The sequence below is a fragment of the Argopecten irradians genome, chromosome 7 (assembly GCF_041381155.1).
Source record: "Argopecten irradians isolate NY chromosome 7, Ai_NY, whole genome shotgun sequence".
In the NCBI taxonomy this organism is placed as follows: domain Eukaryota; kingdom Metazoa; phylum Mollusca; class Bivalvia; order Pectinida; family Pectinidae; genus Argopecten; species Argopecten irradians.
Window position 1 is genome coordinate 22239734 of NC_091140.1, and position 25206 is coordinate 22264939.

General features: G+C 34.1%; 2 protein-coding genes across 3 annotated transcripts; one reads left to right on the plus strand and one right to left on the minus strand.

The window, feature by feature from the left end:
• Positions 1-680: 680 nt before the first annotated feature.
• On the minus strand, positions 681-11337 carry LOC138327860 (micronuclear linker histone polyprotein-like). 2 transcript variants are annotated; one of them, XM_069274286.1, is made up of 6 exons: positions 11280-11337; positions 7024-7638; positions 5075-6617; positions 4704-4806; positions 4167-4242; positions 681-3698 (listed from the first exon to the last, which is right to left on the minus strand). In XM_069274286.1, the coding sequence occupies exons 2-6, from the start codon at positions 7608-7610 to the stop codon at positions 3623-3625; spliced, it is 2385 nt and encodes a 794-aa protein (XP_069130387.1). In that variant the 5' UTR covers positions 7611-7638; positions 11280-11337; the 3' UTR covers positions 681-3622. The 2 variants fall into 2 exon arrangements, with proteins under 2 accessions (XP_069130387.1, XP_069130386.1); XM_069274285.1 differs by having other exon boundaries at positions 682-3698; positions 4167-4246; positions 4708-4806.
• Positions 11338-11378: 41 nt separating this feature from the next.
• On the plus strand, positions 11379-24331 carry LOC138327861 (cilia- and flagella-associated protein 97-like). Its single transcript, XM_069274287.1, has 2 exons — positions 11379-12629; positions 20702-24331. The coding sequence occupies exons 1-2, from the start codon at positions 11469-11471 to the stop codon at positions 21083-21085; spliced, it is 1545 nt and encodes a 514-aa protein (XP_069130388.1). The 5' UTR covers positions 11379-11468; the 3' UTR covers positions 21086-24331.
• The last annotated feature ends 875 nt before the right edge of the window (positions 24332-25206 follow it).

The following is a 25206-nucleotide window of genomic DNA, read 5'->3' on the forward strand; positions in this document are numbered from 1 at the left end:
TATCCATTTTTGTGTTTATATGTGTCTAACTAACACAAAAATGCATATGAAAGCATTTACTTGGCTTTTGGTGAGTGCACAATCACAAACTTAATGCCATATAGTGCCATGGAATTTTTTTCGGGACACAATTAATTATTTTCAATAATTTTATTTTGAAATAAAATAAGAAGCTCAAACTTTTCAATGGTGGTAATGGTTTAAAATAAGAAATGTTTGCAACTGAAGAAATATTCTAATTCGTCTTCTCCTGTTTTTAATGGAGAAAAAGTACCATTCGTCAGCAGTAGATCATCTTTAGAATTCAGATGACTGCTTTAAATACGATTAACTGAGGTGGTATGTCGTGTATAAACATATCACACAATTCTGCATAAAACCAAGACTGCACATATCATATGAAAATTTACCCCAAAATTTCTTTTTCTCATTCCCCTAGGCAACTTAGTCTAACTTAGTCTAAATTGCAAGACATATTCTAGAAGTATGGATTAATTGCTTTTCTGATGTCAATAAACCTGTTAAAATGACTCAGGAATCATGCGATCAATATTGTAGAAAAGAAAGGGCATCCCAGTACATATTTTTGATCTTAAGAAAATTAACAATTATATGGACTCTGCTAGGCCATAGTGCTGGCCAAGTGATCAAACAAAGAGGCTTTCTCAATTTATACCATAACTATGGTAAATAATGAAAACATGCATATGCAATCAACTATCGTCTATGAGCAATTCATAAGGTATTTCAGAATGATTTTTAAGACCCCTTTGCTGTGAAACTGCTGGGACTTTGTTTGTCTCCATCTGTCTGTTTGTGCGGGTGTTGGTTTCCAGATACAATGTCATCACTTGAGAATGGATAATTGGTCACTGTAACAGCTTACAGGTGACAAGTATTGCTTCAGCCAAGGATTTATAAGTGAGAAGGATTCGTGTCTGTCTTTACATTACTAAACGCCATGCGAGACGCCTATGAACCGGGAATAAAAACCGTTTTTCTCAACAAATACTTGTCTTATCGAGTCAAACGAAACACCATTGTAAAGTTTATTAAATTTCACGACGTTTATTACTTGCTTTAAAGACGGAATATTTAGGGGATATGTCTTAAATTTTCGTTAAAAAAAATCGACAGCTCATGAAATGACAGCACAGCTTCAGAAAGTAAGACGGTAACCCTTGCACCCGCAAGCTACATCAAAGGCTGCGCCGGCGGATATCAAAGGAAAATCAGTCGTCGCCCAACGTCACAGTCAGTGCACAAACACAAAAGCGCCTGCCTTGGACCACCCAAAACCCAGTGTGACTTATCCTTCTCATATACGTCCTTGCTTCAGCAATGCTTGTTATCTACAATTTCTGAAGTTTGATTGAAATCCTAATGAAAATAAATACTAAACTAACAAACCAATTAACTTGACTTAATTTCTCAAAATTTTATTGATCAAATTAACAAATAACTTTATGCAAAACATTTCCTTCAGTTAAACACTAACAAAACAAGAACTCTAATAATCAATAATAATTAAATATTGAACTGCTCATTTTGATTCAAAGTAAAAGTAACATAATTTCATAATAAGTAAATAACATCTTGCAAATGTAATTAAACAATCTAATATCATACTTGGCCATATGCGCTTCATATAAAATTTAATTGAAAAAGATGAAATTGAACCGTTTTTGGAAATTAAACAGTTACATCATACCAATCAATCGGAAGTACATGTATTAATTTTTTTACTTTTTTATTTAACATCATCAAATTTGGTTAAATTTTACCAGATTCTGCTAGATCATGATGAAATGAAATACTATTTTATGAGTACTTTAAATCATATATAATATACAAATGTATATAAATTTTCTTCTGAACTAAATTTCAAAATATCAGGTTACTAAGCAAAGAGCTATCTATTCTTATGGCTAAAACTACAATTTGATATTACAGTTCAGGTAACAATGTCCTAGTATATGTATTGGTCAAGTCATGATGAAAACATAGCATAAAACCTTTCAGAGCACCGGAGATTCAACAAAATAAAAGTTCACTACATGTATCAGTAATTCTCATGCAATGAAAATGTCATCAAGTTATTTAAACAAAACTTATTTTAAGAAAATGAAAAGAAAATAAAGAAAAAGCAAAAATAAAAACTAACAACAAATACATCTATTCTGTAAAAAATGATAAAAACTAAACAGGGAATAAAATCTGTTATACTTAATACAAGTTTTAGCATAAACAACTGACATTTGACTAGATCTCTACTGCCTTAAAAATAAAACTGGGGCTTCAGCATTTCTTGCTACTGAAGCACACACAAAACAAATCTTTAATATTATTAAACAAACAATTATTCTTTGACGGTAAAATCTTCAATTGCACCACAGTTAAATCAGACATTTTGACGGAAGAATCTTCAATTGCACAAAATCAAAATAAGACAAAATTCTATGTGAACAAGTGCTGCCGTTGTTGGAATTGGAATGTTACTAAATATAGCTGTTAATACGGACTACAAGTCCCGCCTTTTGTCAGAACTGAATAATTAACAAAACATAACATAATTATGAACTAATCATACATATATCAAAAAGGGGACTTCAAATCAAATAAGAAAGCAACTTATGCTGCTACTCTTCTCATACAAGCAGTGTAGATGTTGTGCTGAACATGATATGAGAACCAATTACTGGGTAATATCAGTTTACAGGTTTTTCATTCTATAGTTATATTTACATCTATATGTATGATACTGGTAATACATATAAAATGTCTGTATTTATGCTGTATAAACTATAGAATCAAAAGCCTGTGATCAGTTAAGGCACAACACTCTAAATTTAATATAGCAGTTAATGCCTAATAGCAACAAAAGATGCTTCTTTGCTTCTTCAGCTTGATATTCATTAAACAGACATTTCAAGAGATAATTACAAAACACAAACCAACTAATCACATATATTATTGATTATTTCAGGAAAATGGAAGGGACTAGCATTAAATTATAATGGCAACTTGGACGGACCAGTAGTTGACTGTGTATATAATCTAGATATATCAACTCACTACATCTACATACCTGATAGCATGTTCAATTATCATGAAACTTTGTCAAAATCCAGATGCATAGACACATTACAAACTGCATACATCATCCATAGAAAATGATCAATCAATCCATCATTAGATATAATCAAATGAACATGATCCTTGAACAAAAACATAATAAAACAATGTCATTTACTCAATAAACAAGTTTAAAATAATTCCTTTCATGCTCTGTTGGAAATCAAGTTGTAGAGTATAAAATTTTGCATTTAGATCACGTTCGGTTGCTTGAAGGTGAATTTGATACTAATGACATTTTCTATGAACCTTTTGAGTCAGTTTCACATTTTTTTTTTTTTTTATTTGTGCTGTACTTGAAGACTGGAATACATGACAGTTCATTACAAAATATAAAAATGGTTTGTAAAGTTGATTCTTCGGAATGTTTTGGAGAATTTATTAGATGTTGTTGCTGCCTATTTAACAGTCTGTAGACTGAATGCGGTGTTTTCCAAGAGCTGATGATGATATTTTGGTCACCAATTGCAGTATAAGTTGAATGGACTCAGGCAAATATATCATGAGACTTGAACAGCTGTGAAAAGTTACTTGTTGATTCTCTGTTAGAACTGGCCAGCAACCTGAAATTGGAGAATGCACTTAGTTATTACAATGGAGTCAGTCTTACTGTTGCTGTGAATCCATCCACTGAATTCATCTTTATCTTTTAGGTATTGGACAATATCACATGTAAGAAATTTGTCTCATTGTAAAAATCCTCTCCAATGGTTGCGTTTGATTTATTTTTGAATAACATCATATATACACTCAGTGTTATTTAAGGCTATGCCAAGTTTGGCGGTGCAGAAAAGTTGAAGAAATGCACTGAACTGTTGTCAGTTTTTCGCAAACATCAAACATGGGCTTCAGATTCCCAGCCAAAAGGCTAAGAGATATAGAAGTGGCATATGAGGACTATTAACTACTTGGTCACCATGAGTGAATCAAATTAAAAAGCAAATATTTTCTTTTTTTAGTTTCTATCATTATAGATAAGTCGGATTACTACTGCTATATTAAACACCTGTGAATACAGCTTTGATTTTTACCTTCTAGTGTGTTGAGATGTCCTGCGTTTTTCTGGTGGTGTCATGTTGCCAAACATTTCACATAAGCTCGGGGTTACTGCCTGTTAACAAAAAGGCCAATTCTGGTCATAAAGATTTTTTCCTATAATCCTTCCAGGAAATTTATCAAGTGTTGAGCAAAACAAATTCCCATAACCTTGAACATCCAAGTACAATTTACGATTATGATTGTGTCTGATCGAGTCAACGATTTTTCCTCATGATTCAATAAAATACTACACACTATGAATCCATTTGATTCATTGGATTATATCCAATCAATGACCTTTTGAATGAAATAGTCATTAAAAGCTAAAATTAAACATGTTGCACTTTCTTTTGCCATAGGGAGGTAAAATCTATACAGTTTAACGTAAATCCAATATGACATTTCCACAGCACAATGACCTTTATTAACTCTCTTGTTAAATCATCAGAACTTTTAAAAGACTTTCCATCACTTTTCCTTTCCTTATTGTTTTAATACAACTTTTATTAGATAATTTACAAACAATAAACTTACTTTGCCTGTAGAAACAGAACTCTGAACATTTTGTCCTTTCCCACGTGAAGACTGAGAATTGTTTGTAGAGGAGTCTATATCAGAAGAAGCACTTGACATCTGAAATGTTCATTTAATACCAAAATTATAGAACTAAATCAGTAATGTCCAAATGACAAAAAAAAATTAAAAAAATAAAAATAAAAAAATCACAGCCTACTGACAGCATATTAAATTCATATACTCTGAAGACTTTTAGGCACTTATTGTAAGGCTGAAATAGTTTATGAAATCAATGGCTGCTATTAATGCCAACTAGTGAGAACAATATACTATAAATGCTTGTCATTGTAACTGAATAAGTAGTAATCTTATGTAAAATACTAACCTGGCTGATACCAGAAAGAGCAGGTGACAACAATTTTGGGGATGACCTTTCATCAGATACCTCACCGTCATCTGCCATCGTCTGCTTCATCTTACGTAATGCTTGAACTAATGCCTTACTAGCATCTGATTGGCCGACAGCGGCTGATTCATGATCACTATCTTCCTCCAAAGCAAGTTCTGAATTATATTCTTCATCTAGGATTGTCCAGGAATCGTAACTGGAAATGTCAGACGCTTTTGAAGCAACTTCATCGTCGTCACCATCATTACAGCTCTCAGGTTGATTTACTGCTTTTGTCTGCTTCCTCAATGTTTTCCTGATTTTTTTGGGATTCTCTGGTTTCTTGGCATCTCCAGAAGCATCCACCACAGGCAATAATGTATTTGCCTCATTTTTCCTCAACTTATCAGCAATTACGCACGATTTCTTCACCTCTGTAAAGTTCTCTTCCTGATCACCAGCAAGTCTCCGAGATGATCTACGCTTTTGTTTTGTAAGCTTGCACAATTCATCAGTGTTGTCATCATTTGGTATTTCTTCCTTCCATTGTGAAGATCGTCGTGTCTTCCTTGGTAATTTTGAAGCTTCAAGAAGATTATGTGTATAGATATCCTCATGCATCTGTGGGGTAATATAAGTTGTCTCCCCTTTCTGTTCAGGTGTTATGTCACAGTCCTTCAATGTTGCTCGAGATTTTAACACTGATCTAGCCTCCTTCTTGGTGGTTGTACCAGATGTTACTTCTGAATTGGAAGAATTCTGTCTGCTTCTCGACAATAGCTTTCTTTTCTTTGGTTCTTGTGTTGGGGACATCACATCCTGACTCAAGCTTTCATTGGATTGACAGATAATATTGGAATTGTTATCCAATTGACTATTGCCTTCAGCACTGGTATATGATTGGCTGCTACTGATGAAACTGTCGCTTGATTGGCTATTACCTTTAACACTGTCATCTGATTGGCTGCTTCTATTTGAGTTGTAATATGATTGTTTGCCTCCCTTTTCATCAGAAGCACCACGTCTTCTTGACAGCTGTTGACCTTTTGGTTTCTCAGGTAGCTTTTCCTCCTTTCCCTCTTCATCTCCATGACTGTTTTGTCTCTTAACATATCTAGCTTTCCTCTTTTTGTCAATTGTGGAATTTTCAAGATCTGTTGGTGACAATGTGCTTTTGTTCACTCCAATTTCTATTGGACTTTCCCTCTCACACAGTCCCTGTCCTTTGCTTCTATCTTTTTTCTTGGATTTCTTCGATTTCTGCTTATTGTTATTGAGATCTTCTCCTTCAGGCTTCTTCATGGGATAAATTGCCTGGTTTTCTTCCTCTACAACCATGCTGTGTTGGTCGATGTCATCAAAGTTGTACTGGTCATCTGTTCGTCTAATGAGCATAGCACTGTACTCGTCATCAGAGTCGTTGTCTTGGTGACAGTCATCCATATCATTGTTATCCTTTGATTGTTGGAAGCTCTCCTCCCCAGCAGTAGAAAAGCTTACTCTGCCCTTCACAGCCTTTGTTTTGGGAGTATCATCAGTTCTGGAAATCACAAATTCAGACTCCTTTTAATAGACAAAGTTAATACCCATTTATTTGATATAAACCTGGTTGTTTTAATTTACTGCACTGGTTGTAAGACATGTCAGTCTAATGTAAAGAATAATGTAATATGCATGCATGCAGCATATCATTATATAATATAGTTAGGCACCTGTATCAGAAATGGTTTTGAAAAAAAAAGGAAAAACTGAAATATTAATACACTGTACGAAGGTAGGTATCTACATGTTAAATCTGATTTCAATGAGAAATTCAAAATCTACTTTGTATGCCGTCAATACTATTTTATATACAGGTTATGTTGCTGTAGTCAAATTACCAAAACCAAATGGGGAAATTCCAGTTAAAATCAGTAAAATCAGTAATCATTTCAAATATAGTATACCTGCTTCCTTTCAAAATTCCTTGAGTGGAATGCTCATTTTGAATGATTTTGGGAACTTTGACAGGCAGTTTGCTTTTTATGTAGTCTTTCTGATTGAAGTCAACCTGGCGGTGAGGTGGAGACTCAAAATGTGGACTCTCAAACAGCTTGGGACAGAAGGTATCCTGCCTGTTATCATTGTTGGGTGACAGCACCATTGGTGAGCTGTAAAAGTCACTCGTATACACAGAGTCATTTTTCAGTGATTGGAGATACCCTGACGAAACACTGTTGGGCGACTCCAGTGTTCCATAAACAATTGGATCTTTTTTAATCTTGCTGCTAACTTTTTGCTTCTTATTCCTTTGTTTGGTGGCTACCTTACTCACATCTTTTGTTGGAGTTTTGACGAGAACAGATTTTGTGTAGGACTGTTTTGCTTCCTGTTTAAGCCTGTTCCAGCTCTCTTTCACTTTTCGACTGATCTGCGCTGGAGGCAGGAAGGGGTAGCGGGCTCGCAGTAATACCTTCTGCTCTTGTTCATACACATGATAGCTGACCTTCTGTTGCACCATGTATTTATTTTGTCCATCATTGTCCTCAGACATCTTGTTGAAAGTTGATTATATGACAGATCTGCAACAAGATTTAAATGGCACATATCATGTTCTAAGAAAAATATTTCTGATAAGTTGGATTAAAACATATCAAAAAGCGGTATTAACAGTTTTTTCATATTCTTTCAATGTTGACAGTTTAAATTGGGTGTACAAATCTAGAAGTTCAATTTTTTTGACAATTTTGCTATAATTGTCATAACTCATTTATATGTCAGGTATATATCACAACCAGTAATCTATAACAATATTTTGAGTTTGGAAAGATGTATTGGATTATCCAATCTTTAATATGGAAAACTGGTATGATTAATGTTAAAGACAAAATTATTTTAAGTTGCTTTCTGTTAAATGTTAACTGTTTAATGCTTTTTTTTTTTTAAATCGTATTTGTGAATGTGAAAACCTTGGCCTAAAAGCAAAATGCCTGTCCATAAAAACACTTTTAGTGTTCGTGTTGCATGCCACAGTCATATTCCAAGTTAGGGTAAACTTGCTAAATGGGCTAATATATATAGAGTGCTAAAATATGACAAGTGTTTTTGAAAGTAAAATCACTGACAGGCTAGTTGGACAGTTGTAAGAACTAGCCTGTTGGACATGTGAAACTGTGTACATAAAAGAATAATGATTTTTTAACTAAAAGAACAAAAAGACACCAAAAAAGGAAAAACAAGATGGAAAGATAAGAACGAAAAAAAAAGTGAACATGGGCTACAAGAAAAGTGCGTGCACCAATGAACTAACTATTAATTTCGTCTAGAACCGTCTAACAAGCTCTGCTTGTACGAACAGTACGAACAGTGAGAAGTGCTGTCACACACTGTTCTCACTGTTTTCCAGCCTGAGTAAGTCATGGACTTGTAAGGCTGATCTATATTTAGTTTAATGCTTGATTGTTCATGTTGCGCATAGAGGTGACAATTTACATTATGTATACTTTAAAACACACTATTCACAATCAAAAGTTTAAAAGATTTGAAAGGAAAAATTCTGGTAAGCAGCGATACAGTTTCACTAGCTTACATCTATTGGGTCCTGCAACTGCAATATTGCAATTAATCAAGTATGAACCTAGACAGACTAGATCCTTAAGTATATATTACAATTTTTGTAATTCTAATAGTAATGCTTGTACACTATATCTTATCTTTCTATAATATATATGTGTGAAATACGAGTTAGATATTTAGCGACACTGTGAGTACAATACCCTAGTTAATAGCAGTCAGGTGTGAACTTGATATGCAGATTTCTCCAATGTTCATTGAGTTTTGATTTGAAGGAGTTTAAAGGAGTAGTCAGTAGGGATATGTGTTTTAATGGTATAAGTGGAATATAACATTTGTTGATTACCATCACCTCGGGTTAAATATTATGAACTAGAGCACAGTAACCCATGAAATATTTGTAGAATATGTAATTAAGCTATTTTTACGTACAATACTTTTAGAACTTAAAAATAGAAAAAAAATGTTATAAAAGTGTATATATTTTAATGAAAGACGATCTACAAGGGTATCGCTAGACAACTGATTGATAGGCACCAAATCTTTTTATTTAAAAGCTATGTATTACCCGGTATATGATTGTATTACTGATAGCTTATTATAAAAGAAAAAAGTGTCTCAAACGCACAATAGGACTGATTTTTGCTGCAATTCAAAGTTGTTTTTGACTTGTGAAAATGCTTGTATTTACTATTTCATGTAAATGATATATATATATATATTTCATGCAATTTACCCATAAAACATTGACTTTTGAAAACGTAATATAGACAATTTAAGATATGAAATGGAAACTACCGATATAAAATTAAATAGGCATATACGTAATGAATATAAATTAATCCTTATTACTTTTGTAGTGAAAAGGTTTTATTCATGTATACTAAAAAAAATATCGTTTTATATAGTTATATATACTGTACATTAAATTGCAGATGTTGTGTTTAAAAAAAAGATAAACACTTAAAAATTATAATTATATATTATTTCAAATTGAAGAACTTATTCTTCCCCGATCCCTAACTGTAACACATCACCTTGTCTGTCTAGGTCTCAATGTACCTGGACACGATGTCCACCTGTAGTGGACACCGTGTTCACACGTAGTGCACTCCGTGTCTACCTGTAGTCTAAATCTTGTGCACTCCGTGTCTACCTGTAGTCTAAACCTCGTGCACTCCGTGTCTACCTGTAGTCTAAACCTCGTGCACTCCGTGTGCACAAGCACAGGGACCTGGCACGAAAATTTTTAACCAATAGTATACATATATATATTATAGTATCAAGGGTATGAACTCGGCGGTCGAGAAAAACGAACTTATTTTTTAAAACCGTGATTATTTTAATAAATGGGTTCTATACAACATTGACAGATATCTTACCTTAAAGAGAAATAATTTATCTTTCCATTGAGTGCTTGATGAACAAAATTGGCCAAGGTATTGACGAAGTTATGGCTTGATGAATCAGGAAATTTACGAAAAATATGCCAGGTAGACATTTCCCCTGTCCAGTCGAAATGTCGTCTCGGCTCTAATGGGTACCTCAAAAACCAAGCCAAAATCACAAAATTTACGCTTGTGGTGGTAAACAGTATCCATAACTGTGTTCATCCACAATCTCCTTTGTAGGTGTCATCCCCCGTACTTTGTAGAAACTCCATTTAAACATCATGTAGCTCACTTACTTTAACCGTCACCGCCATGTTCATTTTTCTCTCGGAACGCTTCTCGACTTTACATAAAGTGACTACATTATGCAAATTATGTTATGTTGTGCATGTCGGTAAACTCAAGAAGCGTTCCGAAAAACAAATGAACATGGCGGTCACGGTTTAAAGTAAGTGAGCTACACGATGTTTAAATGGGGTTTCTACCAAAGTACTGGTCATGACACCTCCAAAGAGATTGTGGATGAACACAGTTATGGATACTGTTTACCACCACAAGCGTAGATTTTGTGATTTTGGCTTGGTTTTTGAGGTGCCCATTAGAGCCGAGACGACATTTCGACCAGACAGGGAAATGTCTACCTGGCATATTTTTCGTAAATTTCCTGATTCATCAAGCCATAACTTCGTCAATACTTGGCCAATTTTGTTCATCAAGCACTCAATGGAAAAATAAATTATTTCTCTCTAAGGTAAGATAGCCGTCAATGTTGTGTAGAACCCATTTATTAAAATAATCACGGTTTTAAAAAAATAGGTTCGTTTTTCTCGACCGCCGAGTTCATACCCTTGATACTATAATATATATATATGTATACTGTTAGTTTAAAAAAGTCGTGTCAGGTCCCTGTGTGCACAAGGGTATAACCTTTAGTCTACTACCATCTGTAGTTTAGATTGTAAACTGAAAATTCTGTATCACATATTTTAAAAGTGTTTCATTTTGGGTAGCGTTCCAAATTAGGTAGTGTCACGTTAATTCTTTTAATTTTCTTTTGTGTCCGCTAGCACAAGTATTGTCCATTTAGAAGTTTCGTTGTATGTTTTAGTTTTAGGCATTATCATTATTGTGTGTAAACATTGTTGGAGTGTATGGAAGGGACGCAGATTGTAAAATGAAAGAGTAAAAGGCAAACAGAATAAGTAGCAGCCTTAGAATAGAAAAAGTAGTTCAAGGTATTCCATATAAAGTGAGTTTACCGAAATCTACACGTTCACTTCATATTTTACCGCCATCTTCTTTATCCAGACACTGAAGAGTTCGAAAATGAATTTCACGCGAGACTTGGAGGAAGTGACGTCATCAGTTGCTATCAAACAAGAAGGTTGGCATGTTGTTTTGACGTTTTGAGAATGTAAAATCAACTGGAAATAACGAAAGTAAGCACGATGGCTGTTATCGGCGGTAAGACGGATTTCACTGCCGATGTATTCGATTTCTTTGATACGCCGCGGGACGAGGATAATCGCATTCAAGAGAACATAAAGCCGCGAAAGTCAACAGGTAATTCTGACAGAGAACCTCAAAAACCGTCCAAACATGACGCTTTTCGTGCACAAAAGAGTAAGGCACGAAACAGCAGGCGATCACGTGGCGATTCGGATTCGTCTCATTCGAGTGACAGTGACATTAGTGATATAGAGACAGATTCTGTTGCTAGTTACAAAAGCGCTGAGCGAGTAAAGAACGATAGGTCGAGCCCGGGGGTTGTGGTGAAGGGGGAAGCATACAGCGACGACAGTTTTACCGACAGCTCTAGTGCCTATTCAGACGAGTCAACTGATGATGAAGAGGATATTATAGAGACAGAACGAGAGAGGTTTAGACAGAAAAACGAATCCAAGGAATCTAAATCTAACAGGCCTTCTGATTTACAAGTACACAAAACGCCTGTGCATGAGGCAGACACAAGGGAGGCATGGTCAAACGGTGGAGGAATTCGTAAAGTAGAAGTACGTCCACCTAGATCTGATATGGGAGACCAAAATGATCAGGAAACACATGTTCCTAATAGATCAAGGCCCAAGAGTTCAAAACCAAGAAATCAAGGTGTTAATACTAATGAACGTTTATTCCGTGAAAGATCCAAGTCAGGTTCAGACAGTGAAATGACTGATGTTTCTCCATTGTCATCCCCTAAACAGTCCCCACGCTCACATAATGGACACAATCATGTGCAATATGATGATGTACCAAACATAAAACTAGAAAATAAACAGTTGGATCTCAGTGTACTTATGGATGCCGTTCAAGAAATAGAAAGAGAACAACAACGTAATGAGAGACTAAAAATAAACTCGCGCAGGGTAATGTTTGCACCTCCTAAGGGAAAACAGATATCTGAACATGGAAACTTTACGTATGACCAAAATCGTGCTAAAACAATAGAGAAAGAAAACCAAAGACTTCTGAAAGAAATTATGAAGCATGTGGGTCCAAATAAGAAGAAACAGATTCACAAGGTTCCAGCAGAGCCATATGTTCAAAGGCTGACGCCATCTGCAGTGAACAGGAAGCGGGACCAACGGCGCATCGAATCAGAAAACTTGGTAGGTTTACATTATAAAGGTGTGCACTAGAAAAACTCTTGAGCATGTGTCTGTACAATACAGACTGGCAAGATCATCAAAAATATGTTTACTCTTTAAAATTTGGCCTTACTGCAGAAGGACGCTATATATATATATATATATATGTACTGTACTCTACACATTAAGGGATTAGCTTTTAATCCTTCAGTCAACACAATGAAACAGATTCACCACATGAATGGGGTGTGTTACTTAACTGCTGTAAGACCGAAAGTTAATTTAATAGTCTATAAGGGATTACCAACTATGTGTACAATATTTTTTAAAAATATAACCGTAAAAGGTTTAAAATACTTTAGAGATATCTATATCTGGATTGGTTGAGTGTTAGACTTGTAAGCCAGAGGTCCTGAGTTTGTAAAATCACTTTTGTTACATTTGAATGATAGGTACTCAGACTTGCTCCTCAAGTATCAATGCTAACCCAAAACTTGAGGATATAAGTTCTTTCCTGGAGGGGATATATGTACATCCTAGCAAATATTAGCCCCATGGCATTTATGTAATTGTAATATGAATACCTTGTGCTTTTCTTTTGTTACACTTAGTCCCCCTGCAGGTAAATTGATAAATTATAAAATTTAAGGTTCAATATGCTAACTAGTATTTTTCTACTGTGTAAATTTATGAACCAATGACAACCTAAAAATATTATGTAGACTCATTGCTAGCTCACATTTCATATCTTAGCAATAAGTGTATTTGTACTACAATGTACTAACTACAGTATGTATTTGTCGAGACGTCTTAGCTAACTATTATCTTTAAAGCTCAACCCCATATATTGTGTGATCACAGTCCTATTTAGAATTTAAACATGAAAATTACAAAGCCTGTTGTTGGGCTATATATATATATATATATATAAACTGTACATTGTTATTGTAAGGACTAATCCAACATATATCTAATTTAATGTTTAAACACATCGGTTAAGTGTAATGTGTTCGATAGGACTTTAAAGTGATCTTTCATACCATATCTATTATTTCATTTGGACTGTTAAGTGGTCTTTTATACCATATCTATTTCATTCATACTGCAAAGTGACCTTTTATACCATATCTTTTTTATTCATATTTGCATTTGGCTTAAGTTGAAATATAAATGTTCATGGAGGTCAAACAAATTATAGAAAACTGTTTAAATACTATGTGTGATCAATAATTATATGTAATATATAATATATGGAGATAACTGAAACCAAACAATGGGACATTATGATAACTGTGAAAATGTCATATAAAACTGAACTAGATAATAAAAACAGGTCACATTTTTCCTGTTCAATTACACTGAAACTCTAATTTACTCATTTTTCACTCATATTGAAAATAAAATTACATGTATTTACTACTAAACTTATGAACACCTTGATAAGAAACAAAATTATTGATAGGTTCTAACTATTTATAGATAACCACAACCAGACGCTACACATTAAGTAATTATAAAATTGACATAACTTCTAATCAATACTGTGAATATTAATTTTAGCATACGTCAATTATGTTTGATTAGTGCCCATGGACAGCTTGCCTCTGATGGTGCCAGTGCGTGTTTGTCCTGTTCCCTCGGATTTGTCAGAGGATCTGATAATTTTTGTTGATGAGTTAGCTTACATTACACTAGACTACATAGATTGACTACATATTGACTTTAGTTATTTAAAAGGTTTTCTGCTCTAGTTAACTAGTAAATTCAACTTTAAAAGGATATTTTCTATAATGAAAGGAAAGAACTTCCAGTAACAGCTTCATTTACTTCAGTTCAGTTCATTTATTTTCCTTAAACCATTTGGTTTATGAGTGAAGAACAAAATTAAAATGCTAATTTCAGAAGGAAATTTCTGACAATACTGAATGTAATGTAGTGATATTGGAATGGACCAATTCATACCAATTTATTATGATTTTAAAAGCAAACAAGCAAATATGGTATACGTAGTCAAGTTTACCTCTAGCTGAGTAATACAAGTATTATCATTTGTATACTAGCATTAAGAACATGTAAGATATACCAGGGTTATGTAACAATATTGAATGCTCCAGACATGGGTAACCAATATAATCTGAATGGTTATAATGTGGGTAGATTACGCTGGACTATTTATTTGTTACTACCAGGGAGAAAGTGGAGTAGAATCAATGGTGATCCTTTATTAACCAATCACTGATAACAGGGACTGTCTGGTCTGGGAGTCCCTCTTATACATATATCATGTCCTCAATTTCATCCTGTTCTTGTATCACAAAGACTGAGAGGTTAAGGTGTTCCCTGTGCATATATAGGGATTGGATTTCGTTTTTATGTTAACCATGCTTGTATGGAGCAATTCCTCTAAGAATATATTCTATGGGGTGCGTTAACGTTAGCGCCCCATATTGAATATATTCTTAGAGGAATTGCTCCATACAAGCATGGTTAACATAAAAACGAAATCCAATCCCTATATTTACACCCACACGACTTTTTTATTTATATTTTATGCAATAAAATCGTCATTTGAAAGTGACGTAATTATTCAATAAAAGTCTGTCAAAAGTGGGAGGAGCTTACTCATTTGAACAGCGAATGGTGACGCTTCACGTAAGGTAGAATTATTCATCCGCGAAGACAAAAAAGTTCAATATTTTAGTGTAAAATAAACATGACAAACAAAGTAAATTTCAGAAATAATTTTATTTTATCAGATCAGAACTTTAAATATATATTCAATTTTGCTAAAAGTTAATATATAGCGTAATAACATAAAGAATTTGTACACGGCCACATGTGTGAACTCGGTGACCGTTATTGTGCAGCGAGGCGAAGCTGACGCACGCTTACACACTTTAGTTTGCCGAAGTTGGCAAAACACCGATTTTCAAGTAGCTCAATGTGTTTGAGATGTCGTCTGACTTGACGATATTACATCCTTGGGAGCCATGTGATTATATAATCTACGCTTAGATCCATATCGCCATCGATAGATGAAACAAATTCACTTGTGTTCGATGGATACAATGTATTTGTGGTGACACGGAACTGTCAACACGTGGATTATTAGCGGTGCATGTTTTATAATACACACGATTAAATACTCAAAGAACAAAGACAAGAGGATATGTTTATATCTGACCTCTATCATAGGGTCTCACACCCGTCCACCCCAAAGGCTCGATCGTAGGGACGAACATAGGCACAGAGGTAATGTTTACATTTGACACCCATCATTTTTAACAAAAATGAAAGCATGTCGCCCCGGTCGGGATATTTTTCCATTTCTTTATACAATTGTTAATTTAAAAATTGTTTGAATCATATATAAATATAAAACATGTATATATTGTTTACATTTTTCCAAAATTCTATGAAAAACAACAATATACACGTAATGTTGCGTCAAAATGTAAACAAAGCCATGTGTTTCTTTTTAAAAAAAGTAGTCCTTTTACATTGCACAGAACATTTCCTTACGCAAGTTCAAAGTTCAATGTTACCATGCAGTTATGGTAAACAAAATCGGCTAGTATTAGCGTATAGTGACCAAGCCTAGCAAGTGTAAATATACACAAATAGCCATTCATCATGGGCTCGCGATTAGAAACGCTCCTCAGGCAGTTGCGAGATACTGACTGCAAATCAATGTTTTTGAAATTCTCAGTTTTCCAGATTTCCCCTTCCTCCATTTGTGAATCTGTCATGTCCTAAATGAACATATAGCTGTTAAGTCAGTATATCATTATATATGTCTGCTGTTCATGGAAGATTGAAAAAAATTGTTGTAATCAGACAGCACAATGTAAAATCTGAAAAAAATTGTTGTAATCAGACAGCACAATGTAAAATCTCTGTCTGGCATTCTATATTTAGTTAGTGTCAGATTGCTGTCCAGTGATAATGATGCTGGAGATTACAGGGTATTATCTCCTATCTCTCATGGTACCTACCTGGACTATTGATTTCTATTTCACAATGATTGTCATTAAACATAACACATGTTGTCTAGTGTTGTTTGGCTCTTCAGTACATCAATAAATGGTCCTTCGGTACAAGTTAAAAATTCAATATACATTAAAGATTAATGCACAATAGAATTTGAAATAAAAATATTAATAACTTTATAATTGAATGTATATACAATGTATACAGATTTATAAACCTGTACCTTTTTATAATTATCATTAACTAATATAATTTGTATATACTAGAATAGTGATGAACCTATACACAATTCTATATACACAGACTGCAACTTTAAGCACTAGTCCGATGCCCATGACTAGTAATTTTACAGCCGGACTAGTGCCAATTATAATGACCTAGACCAATTGAACTAGTGGCTCCCCATTCAATTAATATATTGTTAAATGCAACATTTACAAGAGCAGTGGTCAATTGTATTTTTAACACATTTTGAGTGCATTCTTAATGCGATTATTTCATTTTGGATGCAACTTTTTGTGAGAATTTGTGTTCACGAAAGCATTCAGACTGCAATTTGGGTAAAAATTGTAAACTGATTATGACTGAATTTGAAGTGCTGAAGCAAAACGGCTGTATATTTAATTTGGACTAGTGATTAAAAAGTCGAACTAGTAAAATTTTAGGGTTTACTTGTCCAAATGACAAGCAGCCAAAAAATTAGCGTCACATATACATCTACTGTATACATGCATATGTATGAACCAATATACAACTCATTCACAAGCTTAAAGCCACACTATACATAACTATCAACAAAAATTCAAGTTAAATTTGACTCAGATATTGTTAGTATTTGTAGATGTAGTTGAAATTAAGATATATTAAAGAATATTTATAATGTGTTTTTTTTAATAACTTTGGTACAGCAGTTGTTGAAAGTCGATACATGTAAACATGCCTTCATTTTAAACTGTGTGCCATAGAAGTTACGATTATTACCAACAGAAGTCTGAAAGTTCATGACCCGTTTTCGGAAGACTTCGGACAGACGTTACGTAGTTATGTAGTCACATGACGTTCTTTGCAACGACGTTACAATGTCGACTAACTTCATCTTTTTTGACTTAAGTGGGACCCACCTAGCGATGTATAATATTTATTTCATTTTTTTTTAAATATTCCGAATCATAATCGCTCATCTTGACTTTGATTTAGTCCTGTTTCTGCATGATTTACAATAGGATTTTTTTTCAACATTCTTCTAAATCATGAAAAAAATAAGAAAGATACGGATATTGGGCCATTAAGGCTATGTCATGAACTCATGTAATATCATGAACTTGTACATAGTGCTAGTGTTATGTCTTGACTTATGTACTTGTACAAAGTGCTATGTCACGAACTCTCATGCACAAGTTAAGGCTGTGCCATGAACTTGTACAGCCAAACTTTAAAATGTAAAAAATGGCAATGATATAACTTTTAAAACATACAAAAGTTAAAAGTAATTTAGTGTTTTATAAAATATATATTCAGTCTTTTTGATGGGCATTTTGTTGGTTAAGAATGTTAAAAGAGGTTTTTTAATGGATTTCAGATAAAACAAGTACCAATAATTATAAATAAAAAAAAAAAGAACGAAGGCAATAAAATGAGTACCCTTCCACATGATGATACAAATATGGTTTATAAAAATGTACTTATCCCCTAATGATTTTGTGAAGCCAATTGTTTTATTGGTATCCAAGCTGATGGTTTGTAGCATGATTGTGATGAGGTATTGATTTGTCTGATCAGTCCCATTGACACACAGGTATATTTAGTACAGAGTTTATAGTACAGTGGACTGATTCAGGTGTCTGTCAGTTTACTTAATCCCTGTCCTGTGCTAGAGGTGAATTATTGATGACACTATATAGGATTGAGTGGAGTATTCTCACTACTTACAAATTATATGTCATTGGTCTTCAAATAAAATGACAAAAATGAACTTGATTCTCCCCACTGGCCACTCTGGATCCTGTCTTTATAAATACATATACATGTGTTTCAGTTTTACTTCATCATTTGCAATAATTTTGTACCCATATTTTAAACACTTTAAAGAATTGATTAACATTTGAAAGAATTTCAGTACTTGAAAATGAGGAAAATCAAAGATTGTGATTTTGTATGACTCCATTAGAAGTCAATTTATCCCACATTGATTAGATTACCGTTATTGCCTGTTAAATCACGAACTTACTGTACATAAATAACTGGCACTACCTGTATACATCTAACTTATTTTGCATCGCTAGACTGACTTTGTCCACAAATAAAACCCAATAACAATGGATTGGGCTATCAGATATAGGGCGTTTTAATCAAACCTAGCCACTGTTTGTAGACAATAGCCCTTCGCTCCATTGTAAATCTGCATCAAAGTCCAGCCAGTGGCATTTATACCCTGATAAAAAGCCAAAGCTGGGTCTGCTTAAAATGCTTTTAAATGAGGTTTCATGTCACCAAATTTTACTGTAATAAGGTCTATAATTTGAAACAAGGGGAAGTAATCATAATTCACCTTTAGCGTTTCTAGATCTAGACTTCTGTTAAGATTTTATAATCCTAACAAGTGGTTGTTAATTAAGGTGATGTGATTTGGACATGACTTGGTAGGTGAATTTCCACCTGGGCTGTCCACTTACTGAACTCAAACCACATACCATAAACAGTCTCTTTAAATTTCCAGATGAGGAATATCTGTCACAAACTTAATCCTATTGATATAGCCTTCATAGATGAGAAGTGGCTAGTTTGATTTGTTAAATCAGGACTTGTCTAGACCCAACACATGCGTGGCCTTTCCAATATTGTATTAACCATGTGAATACAAACTTTATTAGTTTTAATTCTATATTAGAAAGTACAAAATCTTTTTGTACACAATCCTGTATTGAGTAAATTTAATTACATCAAACATGAAATATGATTGTTAAAAATTAACAAGCTGCATATACCTATATATAAATGCATTTTATACTGAAAATATATAAAAACTAGAGTCGGTAAAATTGACATTCTTTCCGAAATCCATATTTAACGATAATATGGATTGAACAAAATAAATCTACTGTGTTCATTATAAAGCATCAATCAAAATTGAAAGCATAAAACGGTAGGGGTACTGAGTAGTATTTAACTTACACATGGGAACACATGGAAGTCTTTTAGCTTCCCTGCTGGTGGCTTTGGTGTTATGTGTAAAGGAATATGGACTCCATGCATGAAATTTGAATAGGTAGGCATACATTTATTGAACACTTTGTAAATGAAAAGTTTAAAATAGAGATTATAGAAAACTGGTTATGTAAAACACTGCTCCATGAACCTGTATACCGAGTGAATGATTTTGTGTTGACTTTATCGTTGTGTTTGACAAGTCTATATAAACAGTTCAATACAACACAAAATGACCGTCAACGACGAACTTGTTGACTTGAATCATGACAGAAAATTAAATGTCGATAGTAATTGTATGGTACAGGTAATTACTGGATTGTTGGGTAGACAAAGCCAGTGTTACCTGGACAAAAACAATAAATTACAGGTGATAAGGTGGTCATACAGACATAATAATCAATTTTAAAATAAAAAACATAATTAGAATCCATCTGTACTGTGCATGTAATATTTATATAATACATGGGACATTACTGTGTGTTTCTGGCCTTGAGTGATTCAGACTCGATAAGGGTTTCAGTAGATTGACTAAAACATATTATCAGATGGTAGACTAATTTTGACAACTGATATCAATCCTTCAACACTTTGGACTGAAATCCCATTACCAGAGGTATGTTTTAAAATGTCTTTTTGACAGTTTGTGTTTCACAGTGCCACGCACCTCTATATACTGCAATCCAGAAGTGGGCGTTTACGTAGATAAATGTTTGATTAGGACTTCTGATCAAATATTGAATAAGCTTCATGTTGGTGTTCAGTGCCCCTGTAATTTGTTTGTGCATATATACATAAATATTGGCTGTGGCTTATATAAATATATAGGTGATAAACTTGTTGGGTTATGGTTACTGTTTTGTTTATGTGAGTAACATAGTTTATCTTATATATTCCAGCAAATGTTGAGACGCCTCCAGACTACCCATTCAACACGTGGGATGTCCAGAGATGAGCAGCTGACCGACTACAAACGTACTGTCCTATATGGTGTCCCTGTGGCAGCTGTCCAGCCTTATGAAGGCACCATGGGTCAACGCACACGCAGCCTCACAAGTGTCTTCAGCAGTACCACCAATTCAACCATGCGTAGCAGAAGGTCAAGACCTGGAAGTGCTAAATCGACTGCCAGCACCCTACGCCCAGGCAGCGCAAAATCCATTGGTAGTTTACGTCCTGGTAGCGCTAAGTCAGTGCGCTCCATATGCAGCACTACTCGCATGGGAAGTGCCAAGTCTGTAGACAATCGCCCTGCCTGGAATGATCGCTTCAGTTATACATGATCTTGCATACCTGTTTTGTTGTCACCTGTCTTATGCTGCAAATCCCCATAGTCTTTACCCCATAGCTGTAGAAGTATGTACTAGTAATACAGATAAATGTATATACTGAAAAATGGAATAAGCATTACATAGGTTTAGATATAACAGGAAGGTGAAGGTCATTCACAGCAGCTACAGAGGACCTGTTGAGGTCACCAGCTTCGGGCATCAAGGTGAGCTCAAGGTCAATAAGCAAGGTCATGGTCATTCAGAAAGGTCATGAATAATAAGTAAAGTCATGATCATTAAGAAGGTCATGGTCAATAAGTAAGGTTATGGTCATTAAGCAAGGTCATGGTCATTAAGTAAGGTCATGGTTATTAAGAAAGGTCATGGTCATTAAGCAAGGTCAAACCCTGGCTATCAGGCTGCCAGTTGAGAAATGTCAATAGAAAAGATTTGTGTTGTTGCCCGGATCATGCAACTGGTCACGGTTTCAATGTCACAAAGGTTAATTTGGAAATCAAAGATTACACCAAAAATTGCATCAAAGATTGCATATATCAATGAAGAAATATAACAGCTCCAGATGTATCACCCTTTAAAGCACAAAATGCGAGTGGCCTTGATTCTGAAAAATGAAGAATTGTATTTAAATTGTTATTTTATTGTAAGTTCTTAATAGTTGAGTGATTGTGTGCCATTTAATTTTATTTTAAGATCTGACACATTTCTGAATGAAAGTTACTTTTGTGTTGAGTGGTTGAACAAGTATTTTGGATGCATTGGATGCAAGATTTTAATGTAATGTGTGTGTAATGTCTGTAGAAGCCCTTGTAAGTATTGGATAGGACTTCAGATACAGTTGTTTGTACACATCCCACTAGAGAATATTGTTATTATGCTTTACTCCATGGTTTGATTTTCTGCAGTTGCAGGTTAAGATTATTGAACAAAGTTAAACACTACATGGATTTCTTAACTTGTATTTTAAAAGATGACATTCTGGGAAATAGATTTACATTTCTACTCGCAATCTGTCGTAGTATTGTGGGAATACTACATGTAGTTTAAAAACTACACAGAGCTTGTTAATATATGGAAAATTGTGAATAGAATGTTTGCATATCATGTATATTTATTAGGAATAATTTACATGTTGTTTTGCATATTGTCTTAAAAGTGCTTATTGATGTTGTTATCTAGGCATCACATTGAAGTCATTGAAGTGTAAGAAGTCTTCATTAGGAAGCTCGACTCGCATTATAATTCTGTAGACATGCTCGCAGATTCACACCTTGTCAACTCTGTTACCTCTATCTACAGTTATTGTCACAATAACCTATTTAATTTTTATACCAGAGTCCGATAAATTTCTTCAAAGTCTTGCTCAAGTTTTGATATGGTACCAACATGTTACATGTTATTGATATTTGGAATATATTTTAATACCTTTCGTAGTTGTAGATTTGTTTCTTATTTGATTATAGGATAAAAGCACTGATATATTGTTGACACTTCATTCCTTCACATATTAACTTTTAATAAGCATCATGTGATTTACAAGATGAAAGAACTTAGTCATTAGTCAATGTACAGTCCGGGATGAATCTGTCTCCATATTGTGTAATGTTTATCAATCATCTATGACACTGTTATTATAATATTGTGTGAATCATCTCATGTTCATACATGTACAAGATTTATATGAGCCTGGCATTTCTATGTAAATGCATATATGCTGTATATATCCATGTGAATTTATCTGTCAATATTGTCATGGTCATTCTGAAAAAGGACATGTTCTCTGGTGGTCTGTCTGTGATAGTATCAAATGATATTGTAGATGTTGAAGTCAGACGTTCCAGTAGTTTAAATTTAAAACCAGTTTAGCTTTGAACATTAAAACTTTCCTTTGTATTGTTTAGATTTAATTTACTTATTACCTGTGGATCTGTATAGCTAGTTATTTTTGTGGTCTAAATTTTTGCGGTTTTGATCTAAACAGAGAAAATCAAATTTTCGGGAATCAAAATTCCACAATTTGGCTACAAGATATAATAGCAGACTCAAGTTTAGCACTGCACTATGCTACAAGTGTGGTATAGCATAGTGTAATCAAAAATGGTCTCCAATGATGGCTACAAGACTGCATATACAAGTGTATCATTCACCAGATTTAATTTTCGCAACTATGCAAAATTGTGAAAATATTGTCCCTACAAAAAGAAGTAGCTATAGGTTATTTTCTTAGTCTATTCATCATTACAAACTACAATGAAATTGTATCATATAAGTATGGCTGGCCATCTCTGTCAACATTAATATGTACATGTGTGTATACCACAATGTTTATCATACGAAACAAGTCACACCAGTAATAGTTCACCATACAAGTGTGCTTTGCTGAGATAACACTATAACATCAACACAAATTACACTTCATATTCATGGGAATCCGTCCTTTGTAACTTCAAATATTGATATGATTTTAAGCATTGCTATACACACACATTACTAGACATAAACTTGATACAAGGTATATACTGCATTGCACTGTCACCCAGAACACACCCTAACTTCACACATACAACACATGACATACTTTGGAGGCTTATCTTGAATGATCTTAGCAATACATAGAAAGTTATTTTATACAATAACACGAACACACAAGACAAATTAAACTGATTTCATGGAAGTTTATTAATTTCACATTATAAATTTTGGCATTTCTTAGGGGCTACTCTGTAAGTTATTTAGGATATAAAGAATCACTTTAGCAATTAAAATAGATCTGAATACCCCAATGCACCAGGGGAATTCCCTAAGATGTGGGGTTGTTAATTCTAAAAATATGTATGTCCGAATTGGGGGATAAAATTCAAATATGTTGAATTATAAGGCCAGCCGGTGAATCATCCTTTTCCAGAGAAAACTTCATGTTTTTCACCCACAAAAAATGACATCACATTTGGTTCGGTTAGATTCTTCTTTTTCTCTGTATCACTGTCACATAGGTGACAAATCAGTTTATTTCAGTAACTTTTCATTGTAAAAATCACTTATTTTGTTACATCATTTGACTAATTTGAGACATTATTTTTACTCCTAGACCTACATCATGCCTGTAAGACATTGTAACTACAGCTTTATTGTCCTTCTCCTTCAGTAGAGCTCCATGTGAAGGACGGGCAGGTTACCTTTAGAATATTGCCTGTTATAACTGGACACTTAGAATTCAATAAAACTGCATTTCCTACAGAATGTTGACTTTGTTGTTCTATGTTATGAGCGAGAGATATGCTGCCCAATCTAGATATGTAGATTAAAGAGAATTTAGCTTTTTGGCTTTAGAAGCTCACCTTATCCTGTGGTACGAAATATGTTGTCTGGTATTAACTTCCACATAAAACATCATTTTTCACACAAAAGGAAATAAATATATATCTCAAAAAAGTCCATACCTGGTATGTTTGTCTGTAGCATACATGGATAAAAGATTACCGAATTTGTTTAAATGGGTTAACTAGACATTCATTGAAGGTACTGGATGTCAAAAACTTTAAAATCTTCAAATGACTGCTAAATTATTGGACATGCTAAATTGGATGGCTACCAGTTGTGTTGAAATAAATTGACCTAACCTTGATTCAAGGTTTCTCGACTCAAATATGTTAAATATTCTAGAACCATGATATTTGGCCTGTGTAGTAGCATAGTAGGATGAAGGACTATCCATTCAACACTATTGATAAAGTATTCTGAAATGGTTACAGATTTCATCTAAATAACCAAGGGTCTTAGGAACTGATAGTCAGCCTTGGATGATGGGCTTCCTTTTTAGGTCAGGATGACCTATAATGATCATGTTCCATACGTCTTCGTCCCTCATAAAGCCCAAGGTACTGATATTTGGCCTGTAGCATGCTGGGATGAAGGGCTACCAAGGTTGTTCAAATTAATGACCCTGACTTTCATTATTCAATGTCACAGGGGTCAAAGAGGCTAAAATGTATGTGAATAATTAAGAGGCCTAGAGATCTCATATAGGGCCTGTCGAATACTGGGATAAAAGACAACCAAATAAGTGATCTTAACCGCCATTCAAGGTCACTTAAGTTAAATAGGTTACAAATCTT

What these genes read in the sequence shown, in the direction of transcription:
- LOC138327861 (XM_069274287.1), top strand. Translation starts at nt 11,469, where the DNA reads ATGGCTGTTATCGGCGGTAAGACGGATTTCACTGCCGATGTATTCGAT. An exon ending in GCATCGAATCAGAAAACTTG is followed by an intron (nt 12,630 to 20,701) that starts GTAGGTTTACAT and finishes TATATATTCCAG; the next exon opens with CAAATGTTGAGACGCCTCCA.
- LOC138327860 (XM_069274286.1), bottom strand. Translation starts at nt 7,610, where the DNA reads ATGTCTGAGGACAATGATGGACAAAATAAATACATGGTGCAACAGAAG. An exon ending in GGAATTTTGAAAGGAAGCAG is followed by an intron (nt 6,618 to 7,023) that starts GTATACTATATT and finishes TGTGATTTCCAG; the next exon opens with AACTGATGATACTCCCAAAA. An exon ending in ACATCTCAACACACTAGAAG is followed by an intron (nt 3,699 to 4,166) that starts GTAAAAATCAAA and finishes CTCCAATTTCAG; the next exon opens with GTTGCTGGCCAGTTCTAACA.